This window comes from Corvus moneduloides, chromosome 30, assembly GCF_009650955.1.
Source record: "Corvus moneduloides isolate bCorMon1 chromosome 30, bCorMon1.pri, whole genome shotgun sequence".
In the NCBI taxonomy this organism is placed as follows: Eukaryota; Metazoa; Chordata; class Aves; order Passeriformes; family Corvidae; genus Corvus; species Corvus moneduloides.
Window position 1 is genome coordinate 1071406 of NC_045505.1, and position 15383 is coordinate 1086788.

Here is a 15383-nt window from a genome sequence, read left to right on the forward strand (position 1 = left end):
CGTGTGCGCACACAAATACGTGTGTACACATAAATATGTGAGGAGCTGGAAGGTGTGGGGACCTGGGAATGATGTGGATGGTGTAGAATAAAGGATGAGTGGAAGGTGTGGAATGAGGAATGACATGGATGGTGTGGAGTAAGGCACGGGGAATGGACTGGTGGTGGCCAGGACAGGGTTAATTTCTGCAGCAGCTGTGAGGGGCACGGCCAGGACCCCGAGGTCATTCTGTACCTGCCAGGACCCTGTGGTCATTCAGTACCAGCCAGGACCCTCCGATCATTCTGTACCAGCCAGGACCCCGAGGTCATTCCACACCATTTCTTATCAGTGTTGCTGTTTCCCTTTGTTTCTTATCTCGTTGCTGTTTCCAGTAAATTGTTCTTTTCACGCCTGGGTCAGGGCGTGGCTCGGAGTCTGGGGGGAGGCACCGAACTGAGGACCACGACTCCGAGTTATTGATTAACGAAATTAAAGGATCAGAGCCCCTCCGTGCCCTCCAGCCTCGCCTTTTCCAGGGGAAATCCCGGGGCGCTCCCGCTCCTCCTGAACCACCATCAGCCTCGGGATCCTCCGGCTCTGACACCCCCTGGGCATGGGGGATTTGGGGTGGATTTGGGTGATTTTGGGGTAATTTGTGGATGATTTTGAGGTAATTTGTTGATGATTTTGAGGTAATTTTCGGTGGTGACTTGGGGTAATTTGGGGGAAGATTCAGGGATGTTTCAGGGTGATTTTGAGGCCATCTTGAGGTGGTTTGGCAGATTTTTGGAGGTGATTTTGAGGTAGTTTGGGGGTGATTTGGGGGATTACTTGGGGGTGGTTTTGAGTGATTTTTGGATGGTCTTGGGGATGATTTTGGGGTGATTTTGGAGGTGTTACTGCAGTCCTGGAGAAGCTGACCCCCTGCAATGGCCAGACTGTCATGACTGTCACCTGAGCCAGTACCTGCCTCACCTGGATCCCACCCCAGCTTTATTTAACTCAAATCCTTGGTTTATATTGTCTTTTTTCCCCAATTTTTTGCCCAAAATGCCTGATGGGCTGAGGAGCATCCAAGTCTGGGGGGATCTGGGGATCGACCTCCCACACCTGGACACCTGCCCGGAGCCCCTTCAATCACTTCACATATTCAGCAGAAATAGCGAAATCTTTGCTTTTCTCCCCAAAACACGCAGCAATGTCCCCTCGCCACCCCCCCCCCCCCCCAAGTTATTCCTTTATCCTCCAATTTTCCATAATTAAATCTGGAATTCTTGATGAGCTTATGAGATCACTTCGCACCTGCACACACCTGGAGGCAGCACCTTTCCCAGGTGGGTGAACACCTGGTGCCTCAGAGCTCCAGCAACGGAGCATCCTGTCCATCCCAGGAGTCACCTGTGGGAAGGGCAGCCAGGTAACCACACCTGGGGGCTCTCCGGGGGGGTTTCCAGGTGTTCCCTGCGAGGAGGGCGGCCAGGTAACAACACCTGGGGGTTCCCAGATCTCTCTGCTCGTGTCCTCGTGCTGGGAGTGGAGGGTCTCCAGGTGTGCTGAGAGGCTGCAGGTGCTCCTCACCTGTCCCTCACCTGGCCCCCTATTTCAGGATGATGTGGTAGCTGTCGTTGGTTTCGGCTGCAAAGGAAGCCAAGGTCACCCCGCAGCAGGTGAGGGAAGGTGGGGCGGGGCCATCGGACACAGGTGCGGCCCAAACACAGAGCCCCAGGTACTCACGCACCTTTCATGGTGTCCAGGACAAAGCAGGATTCATCCTGGAAGTTCTGGATCATCTGGAAAAACCCAAAACAACACCAATTTAGGGGGTTTTGGGGAAGGGTTTGGGTTCCAAAGGGCTGGAGGTGCCCAGGTGGGAGCTCAGGTGGGCGCTTTGGAAGCACCAGCCAGAAACACTTCATTCCTTCCTCGGGCCCTTGTCTCGGGGTGATTTTCAGATGATTCTCCATTCCCTGATCGTCTGCTTTATGCCCAGAAATGGCTACTGGAGCTTTGAGAGGGACCTGGGGGATTTTAACCCGTGCGGGTTTCATTCAAAGCCTCCCTCTCTGGCGCGTGACGTCCCATCCTCGCTTTCACTGCCTTGGTTCTCGCTAGCTTGAAGCAAGAAGTTTTCTATTTTCTCCCTTGCCCCAGCCTGGAGGCTGTACCAGGAATCCTTTAGGTGACTTTGTTTATTTTGGGTTTTTTTCTTGAGCTGTTTTTGGCTTGGTTTTCAGTCCAGGGAGCCGGCGGGGGCCGCTCCGAGAGCTCGGAGAAGCTGAACCAACAGGAGGAAAGACACCAAAACCCAGCAGCTTCTGCTGCGAGGAGGAGACCAAGGCCAGAGGATCACCAGGCTCCCGTCTGCTTTTGCCCGAGCTGCTGCGTGCACTCCCTTCTCCCCCTCCCTGAGACAAAGCGGGGCCAGCCCCCGTCCTCGCCTCCTGGCCACGCGCCCAGGTGGGGCTGGGCTGTAAGGTGCAATATTTCTTTCTGTGCCTTGCAGGTATCTTGCTTTGGTAATGAACTGTTTTACCTTTTTTTGTCACTTTCACCCACTGGTATTCGTTCATCTCATTGGCAGAAAAAGGGAATTGCTGACGTCCTTTCTCTTTAAACACTTTTTGCAGAGTGTTTTTCTCCCAGAATTTGTCTCCAAACAGAGAGAGCCCCTCCTAAAACCTGCCCAGGTGATCCCTGGTGATGCCGTTCTCCAGGTGAACCTCCCAGGGGATCCTGCCCGCCCTCCCAGCAGCCCCCAGCTGTGCCTGTGGGGCAGGCGGGCGTTACCTCGTCGCTGACCAGGACGTGGATCCCGGTGGGTCCCTGCTTGTAGATCTGCTGGATCTGCTGGGCGGGCACGCGGAAAAGCTGCGCCAACTTCTCCGTCAGCTCGGCCGCCGTCAGCTCCTCCAGGTAAATGGCGTGGTACACTGCAGGGCACAGCACGGCCTCGCACCTGCCCAGGTGTGCCCCCCGTGCCCCCCGGGGCTGGGCTCAGCTGTGCCCCCGAACGGGGACCCGCCCGTCCCCGTGTCCTGCGTGCGATTGACACACCCGGCCCCAAAATCCTTCTGGCACCACCTGGGCAGCACCACCTGGCCTGTTCCAGGTGGGTTTTATTCCCAGCAGGATGGGAACAGCCCCTCCCCAGCCCCCCTGGATTCTCACAGGTGTTCCCAATTCTGGCTCGGCACAGGTGAGATGCCAACACCTGTGTGGTGGCACCGAGGGAAATCCTCTGGGATCGGGGCAAAGAATGGAGGGAAGGGGGTCATTTTCTGGCACTTTAACCTGACCCCAGGTGTACAGAGGGCCCAGGTGAGCTCTGTGCTCACAGGTGAGGCCACAGGTCAAGGCACAGGTGGGGACACAGGTGAGGGTACAGCTGATCTCAGGAGGGGATGAGGGATGGGGCCAGCGGGTGCTGAGCACCCGTGGGCAGGTGCTCTGCTGGAAAGAGCTGCCAGCACATCCCAGACTGGTGTGACCCCAGATTCCCAATCCCCCCCAGGTGTGATCCCTGCTCCCCCAGGTGTGACCCGATTCCCAACCCCCCAGGTGTGACCCCAGATTCCTGATCCCCCCAGGTGTGACCCCAGATTCCCAATCCCCCCCAGGTGTGACCCCACATTCCCGATCCCCCCCAGGTGTGATCCCTGCTCCCCCAGGTGTGACCCCACATTCCCGATCCCCCCCAGGTGTGATCCCTGCTCCCCCTCACCAAAGAAGGTGCCGGCGCTGCCGTCGCCGTCCTCGTGCTCGTGCTGGGGGTCCCTGACCTGCTGCGACTCCTGGCACACGTAGATGGTCAGGCGGGGCCGCACCATCCTGCGACAGGTGAGGGTCACCTGCGGTCCCCTCCCTTCCCAGCCCCTTTCCCTGCCAGGTGTCCTCAGCAGGAGCTGGATGAGCTCATCCCGCAGGAAAACCCTTGTGGCTGTCCCCACCTGGCTGATCCCAAGGTGTCCCCTGGGGCACAGGTGACCCTGGGTCAGCATTCCCTGGTGCCATGGGGGCAGGAATGCACACCTGCAATGCTCCTGGGATGCCCTCCCCTGTCCCGTGGCAGGTATCTGGGATGATGCTTCCCAGACATCCCCACCTGGACACCCTGTCCCTCTCAGCCTTCCCAAACGCTCCAGGTGTGTTAAACCCCTGCCTTTTAGGGAAAGGTGTAAGAAACATCCTCTTTTTGGGAACTTCCCAGGCAAGTAACTCCACCTGGGTGGGTCACAGGTGGAGACAGCTCCTGGATCAATTCCTGGCTTGTGGCTCCACTCCTGGACTCTCAAAGTGAAATAATTCCTAATTCCTCTCTCCTGCCTGGACTGCCTTCCTCAAAGTGCCTCTAAATTCCTGACTCGGGTGGGAAAAGGCTGGGCCAGGTGAGTCCCAGCCCCCAGAGGTGAGTCCCAGCCCCACAGGTGAGTCCCAGTCCCCAGAGGTGGGTCCCAGCCCCACAGGTGAGTCCCACAGGTGGGTCCCAGCCCCACAGGTGAGTCTCAGTCCCACAGGTGAGTCTCAGTCCCACAGGTGGGTCCCAGTCCCACAGGTGGGTCCCAGTCCCACAGGTGAGTCCCACAGGTGGGTCCCAGTCCCACAGGTGGGTCCCAGTCCCACAGGTGAGTCCCACAGGTGGGTCCCAGCCCCACAGGTGGGTCCCAGTCCCACAGGTGGGTCCCACAGGTGAGTCCCAGCCCCACAGGTGAGTCTCAGTCCCACAGGTGGGTCCCAGCCCCACAGGTGGGTCCCACAGGTGGGTCCCAGCCCCACAGGTGGGTCCCAGTCCCACAGGTGGGTCCCACAGGTGAGTCCCAGTCCCACAGGTGGGTCCCACAGGTGAGTCCCAGTCCCACAGGTGAGTCCCAGCCCCACAGGTGAGTCTCAGTCCCACAGGTGAGTCCCAGCCCCACAGGTGGGTCCCAGCCCCCCGTACCTGCCCTTGAGGGCGTTGAAGAGCCGGATGCCGTCGGCGGGGCCGCAGATCTGGATCACGTCCTCCCGCGTCAGCTTCAGCAGATCTGCTCCTGGAAAACCCCCAAAGGGCCAAATTCACCCCGAATTCGCCCCAAATTCTCCTCTGTTTGCCCAGGATTGGTATTTTTCACCTGTTTTTCCTCAAAATCAGCCTTTTGCAGCGTTGCTTTCCCCCAGATTATGTATTTTTGGCTTTGTTTTCCCCAAAGCAGCATTTTTCCCACTTTTTTTCCTAAAATCAGCATTTTTCACCTTTGTTTTCCCATAATCCTTATTTTCCAGCTCAGTTTTCCCGAAAACCATCACTTTTCTCCCTTTTTCTCCCCACATCACCATTTTTCAATTTCATTTTTCCCCAAATCAGCATTTTTCAGTGCGATTTCCCCCAAATTCAACATCTTCCACCTGTTTTCCCTCACATCAGCATTTTTCAGCTTGGTTATCCCAAACCTTGCATGTTCCAGCTTTGTTTTCCCCCAGATCAGCAATTTTTTGCTTATTTTCCCCCAACTTGGTATTTTTCAGCTCAGTCTTCCCCAAAATTGCCATTTTCCAAGTTTGCTTTATCCAAAATCAGCATTTTTCACCTCCGTTTTCCACAAAAATCAGCTTTTCACTTTCATTTTGCCCATAACTGGCATTTTCCATCTTGGTTTTCCCCAAAATCTGCATTTTTCACCTCTTGCTCCCCCCCCAAAATTGCCATTTTTCAGCTTCATGTTCCTTAGAATCAGCACTTTTCAACCCATTTTTGCCTGAATTCAAAATTTTCTCCCTCTGTCTCCCCCAAAATTGGCACTTTAAATTTGTTTTCCCCTAAATTGCCATTTTCAGCTATTTTTCCCTTCCAAATCAGCTTTTTTTCAGCGTTCTCCCCCCACAAATCCCCATTTTTCAGCTTCATTGTCCCCACATCATCCATTTCCACCTTGTTTTCCCAAACCTGCCATTTTTCAGCTCCAAAATCAGCCCTTCTCGTGTTACCTGTGCCAGGTGAGCTGGGGGAGGCGGTGCCAGGTGAGCCGTTAGATTGGGTTATAAAAACAGGGATTTGGGGAAATCTCACCTGGCCCAGGAGAGGGGAGGAGGTGACCTGGCCCAGGTGAGGGAGCAGAACTCACCTGAGAAGTTCCTGAAGAGCCGCGAGAAGGTGGAGAAGCGGTTCCGGTGCAGCCACTGCTGCGCCTCCTGCGGGGTCCAGGTGGGCAGCAGCGTCTGGGGGGACACGGGGGGACACAGGTGCTGCCAGGTGACCCGGGTGACCAGGTGAGGCACACCAGGTGTTTGCACTCGGGCAGGGGCACAGGTGAGCTCAGGGTGAGCCAAGGCAGGCGTGGATTGAAGCCCTGAGCAGCTGGGATGAGGTGATGGCCTCAGAGGTGACCTGGAGGAGTTTCCTCTGAGGTGAGCTCAGGTGAGCTCAGGGGGGGCCAGCGCAGGTGTGGGTTCCCCCCCAGGTGGGGACAGAAGGGCCGTGGCCTCCCAGGTGTTTCCAGGTGACCCCAAGTGTCCCCCTGTGGAACCTCCCCCCCCCCAGGTGTACCTGGGCAGGTACCAGGACAGGTACTTACGTCAGCCAGGGGCGTGGGGGGGTCGGGCTGGTGGCTCGGGGACCCACTGCTGGGGACAGAGGGACACGGTCACTGCGATGCTGGGGACACTGGGAGCACTGGGACATGGGGACATTGTAACTGGACACTGGGATGGCTGGACACTGGGATTACTTTAATGGGGATACTGGGATCACTGGGATGCTGTGGTCACTGGGATGATACTGGTGATACTGTCACTGGGATACTGGGGTCACTGGCATGGCACTGGGGTCACTGGGACAGCACTGGGATGGCACTGGCATGACACTGGGACAGCACTGGCATCACTGGGATGGCACTGGGATGGCACTGGGGTCATTGGGATGGCACTGGGATGGCACTGGCATCACTGGGATGGCACTGGGATGGCACAGGGGTCATTGGGATGGCACTGGGATGGCACTGGGATGGCACTGGCACCACTGGGATGGCACTGGGGTCACTGGGATGGTACTGGAATGGCACTGGGATGGCACTGCGATGGCACTGGGATGACACTGGTGTCACTGGGACGGCACTGGAATGGTACTGAGGTCACTGGGATGGCACTGGGATGACACTGGGATGACACTGGCATCACTGGGATGGCACTGGGGTCACTGGGATGGCACTGGGGTCTGCCCCCCATCCCAGCACTCCCAGTATCCCGTCCCCACTCACCCGTCCCCGATGGAGAAGCTGCTGTGGGAGCTGTTGAAGCCGGGGGACGGCGCGCTGGGGACGTAGGTGACCTCGGGCCAGGGCGAGCACTGCGGACAGGCCAGGTGAGCACAGGTGTGCCAGGACTGCACCTGCACTGCACACACCTGCACACACACACCTGCACTGCACACACCTGCACACACACACCTGCACACACACACACACCTGCACACACACACCTGGGACTGCACACACCTGCACACACACACCTGCACACACACACCTGCACTGCACACACCTGGGACTGCACACACACACCTGGGACTGCACACACACACCTGGGACTGCACACACCTGCACACACACACCTGGGACTGCACACACCTGGGACTGCACACACCTGCACTGCACACACCTGCACTGCACACACACACCTGGGACTGCACACACCTGCACACACACACCTGCACACACACACCTGCACTGCACACACACACCTGGGACTGCACACACCTGCACTGCACACACCTGCACACACCTGCACTGCACACACACACCTGGGACTGCACTGCACACACCTGCACTGCACACACCTGCACACACCTGCACTGCACACACACACCTGGGACTGCACACACCTGCACTGCACACACCTGCACACACCTGCACTGCACACACACACCTGGGACTGCACACACACACCTGCACTGCACACACCTGCACACACACACCTGGGACTGCACACACACACCTGGGACTGCACACACACACCTGCACTGCACACACCTGCACACACACACCTGGGACTGCACACACACCTGCACTGCACACACCTACACACACACACCTGCGCGCACACACACCTGGGACTGCACACACCTGCACACGCACACCTGCACCACACACACCTGCACACACCTGCACACACATGCACACCTGCACACACCTGCACTGCACACACCTGCACACGCACACCTCCACTGCACACACCTGCACTGCACACACACACACCTGCACACACCTGCACTGCACACAACTGCACACACACACCTGCACACACCTGCACTGCACACACCTGCACACACCTGCACACACCTGCACACCTGCACACACCTGCACTGCACACACCTGCACACGCACACCTCCACTGCACACACCTGCACTGCACACACACACACCTGCACACACCTGCACTGCCCACAACTGCACACACCTGCACACACCTGCACCACACACACCTGCACACACCTGCACACACCTGCACTGCACACACACACACCTGCACACACCTGGGACTGCACACACCTGGGACTGCACACACCTGCACACACATGCACACCTGCACACAGCTGCACTGCACACACCTGCACACACCTGCACTGCACACACCTGCACACACCTGCACACACCTGCACTGCACACACCTGCACTGCACACACCTGCACACACCTGCACTGCACACACCTGCACTGCACACACCTGCACTGCACACACCTGCACACACCTGCACTGCACACACCTGCACACACCTGCACTGCACACACCTGCCCGGCTCAGGTCAGTGATGTCCCCAGAGCCCTTTCTCAGGTACAAAAGCACCTTCTCTGCCCCCAGTTTTGCCTGGCAGGTAGGAACACCTTGGGCAAAGCTTTCCCGGCAGCACAGCCCTGCTCCCTGCCGGCCAGGTGAGCCAGGTGAGCTCACCTCGGTGAGGATGGTGGTCTCGTAGGAGGGCTGGTACTTCTCCTTCTCGTGGGGCGTTCGCTTCTCCATCTTCTCCCGATCCGTCTTCTGCTTCCGGTCGGCTCCTTTGGGCTGGAAAAGGGACAGGCCAGGACAGGTGTGTGGGAAACACACAGGTGACACAGGTGACTCGGCCTTCTTGGTGCTTTACAGAGGGAAAAGGAGTCGTTCTGGGAGAAGCTTGTCCTGAGGGCCTCTGTAGGGACAGGGGTGTGACCACCAGAGTACACCTGTAACTCCCTGAGTACACCTGTAACCACTCTGCACACACCTGTAACCACTCTGCACACAGCTGTAACCCCGAGTACACCTGTAACCACTCTGCACACACCTGTAACCCCCCAAGTACACCTGTAACCCCCTGAGTACACCTGTAACCCCCAAAGTACACCTGTAACCACTCTGCACACACCTGTAACCACTCTGCACACACCTGTAACCCCCAAAGTACACCTGTAACCACTCTGCACACACCTGTAACCACTCTGCACACACCTGTAACCCCCCAAGTACACCTGTAACCCCCTGAGTACACCTGTAACCCCGAGTACACCTGTAACCCCCAATACACCTGAGCTGTGTCTTCTGCACCTGCATCACCCAGGTAGGAGGTGGGATTCTGGGGGGACAAAGTGCACCTGGACACGAGGTCTCAGGGGTGGCCTTGACTTTGCCACACCTTGAACACCTGGGCCCCTCTTCTACCCAAAACCGGGGGGATTTCACTCAAATCCCAGGGGAAGCACAGGTGTGGAACCTCCACAGGTATCCAGGTGTTCCCCTTGGCAGATCCCTGAAGAAATTCTCTTAAAATTTGGCTGCACCTGCACTCACAGGTGAAGGAATTTGGCCCAGGTGGACATGGGGAGGGCAGGGCAGGACCCCAAAGCCCACTGACCCCTCGAGGTGGACAGGTGGGTGAACAGGTGAGAGAAGAGGAGCCAAGGTGAGATTTTTGGGTGTGTCGCAGGTGGGACGGAGCCACAGGCACCCTGAGGTGTGACCAGGGTGGGAACGACCCCTGCCCCTCCCAGCACCTCCTAAAGGTGGGAGGTTCCAGAGGCACCAGCAGCTCCCAGGGCAAACTGGGACAGCCTCCCAGGTGAGCCCAGGTGGGAGGGGTACCTTGAACACCTTGATCTGGCAGCTGGCGGAGTGCAGGTGCTCCGTGTACTCGCCGCTCTCGTTCTCCCTGAAGGTGTCGATCTGCACGCGGAAGGGAACCCCCTTCTCGCCGCCGTGCTTGCGCAGCGTGAACTCCGTGCTGATGCAGTGCACCTGGGGACAGGTGTGCTGCCCTGGGAACGCTGCTGCCAGCTGGGGCAGCACCTGGCATCCACGGGGCAGCACCCGGGATCACCTGGCCCTCACCTGGATGTGGGACAGAGCCCACCTGTCCCTCACCTGGATGTGAGGCAATGCCCACCTGTCCCTCACCTGGATGTGAGGCAATGCCCACCTGTCCTTTACCTGGATGTGGGACAGAGCCCACCTGTCCCTTACCTGGATGTGAGGCACTGCCCACCTGGCCCTCACCTGGATGTGGGACACAGCCCCCTGTCCCTCACCTGGATGAAGACCGATGTCCTCTTGGCCGGATCCCACAGAAATTCCACGGTGTTGAGCTGCGTCGGGTTCGCGCGGGGGTCGATGATCCCCACGGACATCGGGATATCTGTGGGGGGAACAGGTGAGGCCCACCTGGGACCCCCCACCCGCCCCAGCCAGGTGAGACTCACCTATGTCCAGGATCCTGTCCCCAGGTCTGTTCCACCTCCAGCCCTCCAGCTGCTGGTGCTCCGTGTACTGCAACCGCCGGTCATGGAAAACCACCCGGAAGATGCTCTGGGGAAGGGGGAAACATCACCTGGAGCTGCCCTGGCACACCTGGCCAGGTGTGCGGCCCTTCCCTGTGCCAAAAAGGGGCAAAGGGAACCCCTCTCCCCCCCAAACCAGGTACATCTCCCACTCCCACCCTGCTGCAGGGCCCTGGAGAGCGGCCGGCTGGGACGGGCACACCTGGCCAGCGGTACCTGTGCTCTCTGCCCACCTTGACCAGCTTCCCGTTGATCTCGGGCAGCTCCCCGAGCTTCCTGTTGTCCAACATCCGGATCTCGTAGGATTGACCTGGGGGCAGGAGGGCACCTGAGGGTTTTCTGTCACCTGTACCTGTCACCTGAGCTCCTCGTTCATCTGGGGTCCCACCAACCCCAAGATTCCAGTTCTACCTGAAAGCAGCAGGTACAGCCTGAAGCTGTAACCCCTGTCCCGCACTGACACACCTTGAATACACCTGTACAGGTACACCTTGAACACACCTGTAACCATCTTACACACACCTGTACACATACACCTTACACACACCTGTACAGATACACCTTACACACAGCTGTACAGGTACACCTTGAATACACCTGTAACCACCTTACACACACCTGTACACATACACCTTACACACACCTGTACAGGTACACCTTGAATACACCTGTAACCACCTTACACACACCTGTATGGATACACCTTACACACACCTGTACACCTTGAACACACCTATAACCATCTTACACACACCTGTACAGATACACCTTGAACACACCTGTAACCCCCTGTACGCACCTGTATGGATACACCTTACACAGACTTGTAACCACCCTGAACACACCTGTAACCCCCTGAACACACCTGTACAGATACACCTTACACACACAAATACACTTTGAACACACCTGTACAGGTACACCTTGAACACACCTGTCCCCCCCTGCACACACCTGTAACCACCTTACACACACCTGTATGGATACACCTCACACACACCTGTCACCTGAGCCCACACTTTAACCTGGTGAAATCCCCCAGGTGACTCAAGCTCCACCTGGCCAGAGCACAGCCAGGTGAAGGCAGCGCCGCTTCACTTCCCACTTCCCACCAGGAACAACGCAGAAATCGGGAATTTCCCCCTGGAAACTTCCACAGGCGGAATCTTCCTGCTCGGGGTGGTTCCCGGAGGTACCTGTGCAGGACAGGTGTGGCCTCACCTTGGTTGAGGTAGGTGAGGGTCTCGTCGTGCAGCTTGACCGCGGGGGAGGTGGCGGCGCACAGCACGTACTGGAAGGGCAGCAGCTTGTCCTGGTTCTCCGGCGGCAAACTGGACTCCTCCTGCTTGAAGATGGGCAGAGCCAGGACGTCGCTGCGGACACGGGGACAGAGTCACCTGAGACAGGTGAGGTGGGGGCCAGGCCGCGGGGTCAGGGACTCCTTCACTCCAACCTGGGCCTCGTTACCTGGGGGAAAAGCCCCGCCCCCACCTGGCTCTGCCTCTGGACCCTGCTCCAGACTGAGCCCAGGATTCCAGGGGTGCCCTGCACACCTGTCCCCAGGTGCCACCCGCTCCCCTGCACCCTGCACACCTGTCCCCAGGTGCCACCTGCTCACCAGAGATACACCTGTGCCCATCTGAATACACCCGTAAGCACCTGGGGCACACCTGAGCCCACCTGGGCACACCTGTGAGCATCTTGCACACAGCTCTGTCCCAACTCCTAACCCTGACCCCGACCACTACAATGACCCCAATTCCAACCATAACCACTCCTGCTCCTTCCTGAATCCATCCACAGCTCCAGGCCAACTGCATCCCGAATCCATCCCGAATCCATCCCAACTGCATCCCAAATCCATCCCAAATCCATCCACAGCTCCAGGCCAACTGCATCCCAAATCCATCCCAACGGCATCCCGAATCCATCTCAAATCCATCCCAGCTGCATCCCGAATCCATCCCAACTGCATCCCAAATCCATCCCGAATCCATCCCAAATCCATCCCAATCGCATCCCGAATCCATCCCAACTGCATCCCGAATCCATCCCGAATCCATCCCAAATCCATCCCAATCGCATCCCGAATCCATCCCAAATCCATCCCAACTGCATCCCAAATCCATCCCAAATCCATCCTGAATCCATCCCGAATCCATCCACAGCTCCAGGCCAACTGCATCCCGAATCCATCCCAACGGCATCCCGAATCCATCCCGAATCCATCCCAATCACATCCCGACCCAAATCCATCCCAACTGCATCCCAAATCCATCCCGAATCCATCCCAAATCCATCCCAATCGCATCCCGAATCCATCCCAACTGCATCCCGAATCCATCCCGAATCCATCCCAAATCCATCCCAATCGCATCCCGAATCCATCCCAAATCCATCCCAACTGCATCCCAAATCCATCCCAAATCCATCCTGAATCCATCCCGAATCCATCCACAGCTCCAGGCCAACTGCATCCCGAATCCATCCCAACGGCATCCCGAATCCATCCCGAATCCATCCCAATCACATCCCGACCCAAATCCATCCCAACTGCATCCCAAATCCATCCCGAATCCATCCCGAATCCATCCCAATCACATCCCGACCCAAATCCATCCCAACTGCATCCCAAATCCATCCCGAATCCATCCCAATCGCATCCCAAATCCATCCCAACTGCATCCCGAATCCATCTCAAATCCATCCCAACGGCATCCCAAATCCATCCCAACTGCATCCCGAATCCATCTCAAATCCATCCCAACTGCATCCCAAATCCATCCTGAATCCATCCCAAATCCATCCCGAATCCATCCCAGCGGCATCCTGAATCCATCCCAATCACATCCTGAATCCATCCCAGATCCATCCCGAATCCATCCCAGCTCCATGCACTACTTCAGCCATAATTCCACTGTAACTCTACCCCTACTCCATCCCAACTCCATCCCTACTCCATCCCAACTCCACCTCCAAGCCTGCTCTTCCTTGCTCCAACCCCAACTCCACCCCAACGCCCCCGTTTCCCTCCCAATCCGCCCCCGTGCCCCAACTTTGGCACATTTCGGGGTTCCCCACACCCCTGCCATCCCCTGCCATTCTGGGATCCCCCACAGATTTTGGGATCCCCCCCAGAGATTCTGGGGACCTCAGGAGATTTTGGGTTCCTCCCTGGGGATCTGAGATCCCCCATGAATATTCTGGGGACCCCCGGAGGTTGTGGGGTTTCCCCTGGAGATTCTGGGGTCCCCTCCCGCTGCAGGTACCGGTGCTGAGGTCCCACCCAACGCCTTCAACCTCCAGCTCACTTCAGGGTTCCCCACTCCCCGCACAGCCCCTGCCAAGCCCCGGGGTTCTCCGGGATGTTTTGGGGTGCCCGGGATGTTTTGGGGTCCCCGGTACCTCATGCTGTAGGCACCGGCGCCGAGCTCCTGCCCGATCCCCGACAGGCTGGCGTCGAAATCCTGCACCAGCCCCGACTCGATCACCTCGTCCGCCAGCGGCAGCTTCAGCGCCCACGCCATGGCCCCGAGGGCACCCCAAAAACGGCGGCCGGGTCACCCCCAAAAACGGGGGGTGGGCAGGGTCACCCCCAAGAAAACGCGGTTGTTGTGGTCACTCCAAAACCAGGGGGCCTTGGGGACACCCCAAAAAAGGGGGGGGGGGGTCAGGGGCTACTCAAAGATGGGGGCGTCCTGGGGACACACCAAAAGCGGGGGGTGGGGTCACCCCCAAACACGGGGTGGCTCCAAAAAGGGGTTTGTAGAGGTCCCCCTAAAACCAGGGGGCTTTGGGGGCACCTCAAGTGTGAGGGGGCCTCGGGGTCACCCCAAAACCAGGGTCTTCAGTGTCAGCCCAAAAATGGGGCTCCTCAGAGTCACCCCCAACCCAGGGGCTCCTCGGGGGCACCCCAACGCCTCCCCCTGTTCTCTGGGGGTACCAAAGCCCCGCAGCCCTCTTGGGGACCCTCTCCTGAGGTGCCTAATTTGGGGACACCCAAAAACCCACTACCACAGGGGAATGAACCCCAAAACCCAGCGACACCCCCGAGGCTGCGCCCCCGCCCTTGAAGTCCCTCAAAGGGAACGCCTTGAGGGGACCCCCAAACTCCTGAGAGGCGGCACCCCCGGGGGTCCCGAGCTCTACGGACCACCCCCCAAGGGCTGCCCTCGCAGGGACCCCCCAAATCCTGCACTCCCTCCACGGGCTGCACCCGCAGGGACCCCCCAAAATCCTGCACTCCCCCCACGGGCTGCCCCCGCAGGGACCCCCCAAATCCCGCACTCCCCTCTAAGGGCTGCACACACAGGGACCCCCCAAAATCCTGCACTCCCTCCACGGGCTGCACCCGCAGGGACCCCCCAAATCCTGCACCCCCCCCACGGGCTGCACCCGCAGGAACCCCCCAAATCCTGCACCCCCCCCACGGGCTGCACCCGCAGGGACCCCCCAAAATCCTGCACTCCCCTCCAAGGGCTGCACACACAGGGACCCCCCAAAATCCTGCACTCCCCTCCAAGGGCTGCACACACAGGGACCCCCCAAAATCCTGCACTCCCCTCCAAGGGCTGCACCCGCAGGGACCCCCCCAAATCCTGCACTCCCCTCTAAGGGCTGCACCCGCAGG

The 15383-nt window shown here is 58.4% G+C and overlaps 1 protein-coding gene across 2 annotated transcripts; it reads right to left on the minus strand.

Moving 5' to 3' along the window:
* Window positions 1-953: 953 nt before the first annotated feature.
* TFCP2 (transcription factor CP2) lies at window positions 954-14911 on the minus strand. 2 transcript variants are annotated; one of them, XM_032094117.1, is made up of 15 exons: window positions 14159-14911; window positions 11975-12126; window positions 10987-11063; window positions 10676-10781; window positions 10505-10611; window positions 10062-10214; window positions 8898-9008; window positions 7212-7300; window positions 6531-6576; window positions 6081-6174; window positions 4919-5009; window positions 3704-3810; window positions 2770-2912; window positions 1721-1772; window positions 954-1617 (listed from the first exon to the last, which is right to left on the minus strand). In XM_032094117.1, the coding sequence occupies exons 1-15, from the start codon at window positions 14278-14280 to the stop codon at window positions 1580-1582; spliced, it is 1488 nt and encodes a 495-aa protein (XP_031950008.1). In that variant the 5' UTR covers window positions 14281-14911; the 3' UTR covers window positions 954-1579. The 2 variants fall into 2 exon arrangements, with proteins under 2 accessions (XP_031950008.1, XP_031950007.1); XM_032094116.1 differs by having other exon boundaries at window positions 6531-6579.
* Window positions 14912-15383: the final 472 nt, after the last annotated feature.

Excerpts from the sequence above, each read along its gene's own strand:
- TFCP2 (XM_032094116.1), bottom strand. The coding sequence starts at position 14,280 with ATGGCGTGGGCGCTGAAGCTGCCGCTGGCGGACGAGGTGATCGAGTCG. Across the intron at positions 12,127-14,158 it reads GCCGGTGCCTACAGCATGAG|CGACGTCCTGGCTCTGCCCA; the intron begins GTACCGGGGACC and ends CCGTGTCCGCAG. Across the intron at positions 6,175-6,530 it reads CCCCCACGCCCCTGGCTGAC|ACGCTGCTGCCCACCTGGAC; the intron begins GTAAGTACCTGT and ends GTGTCCCCCCAG.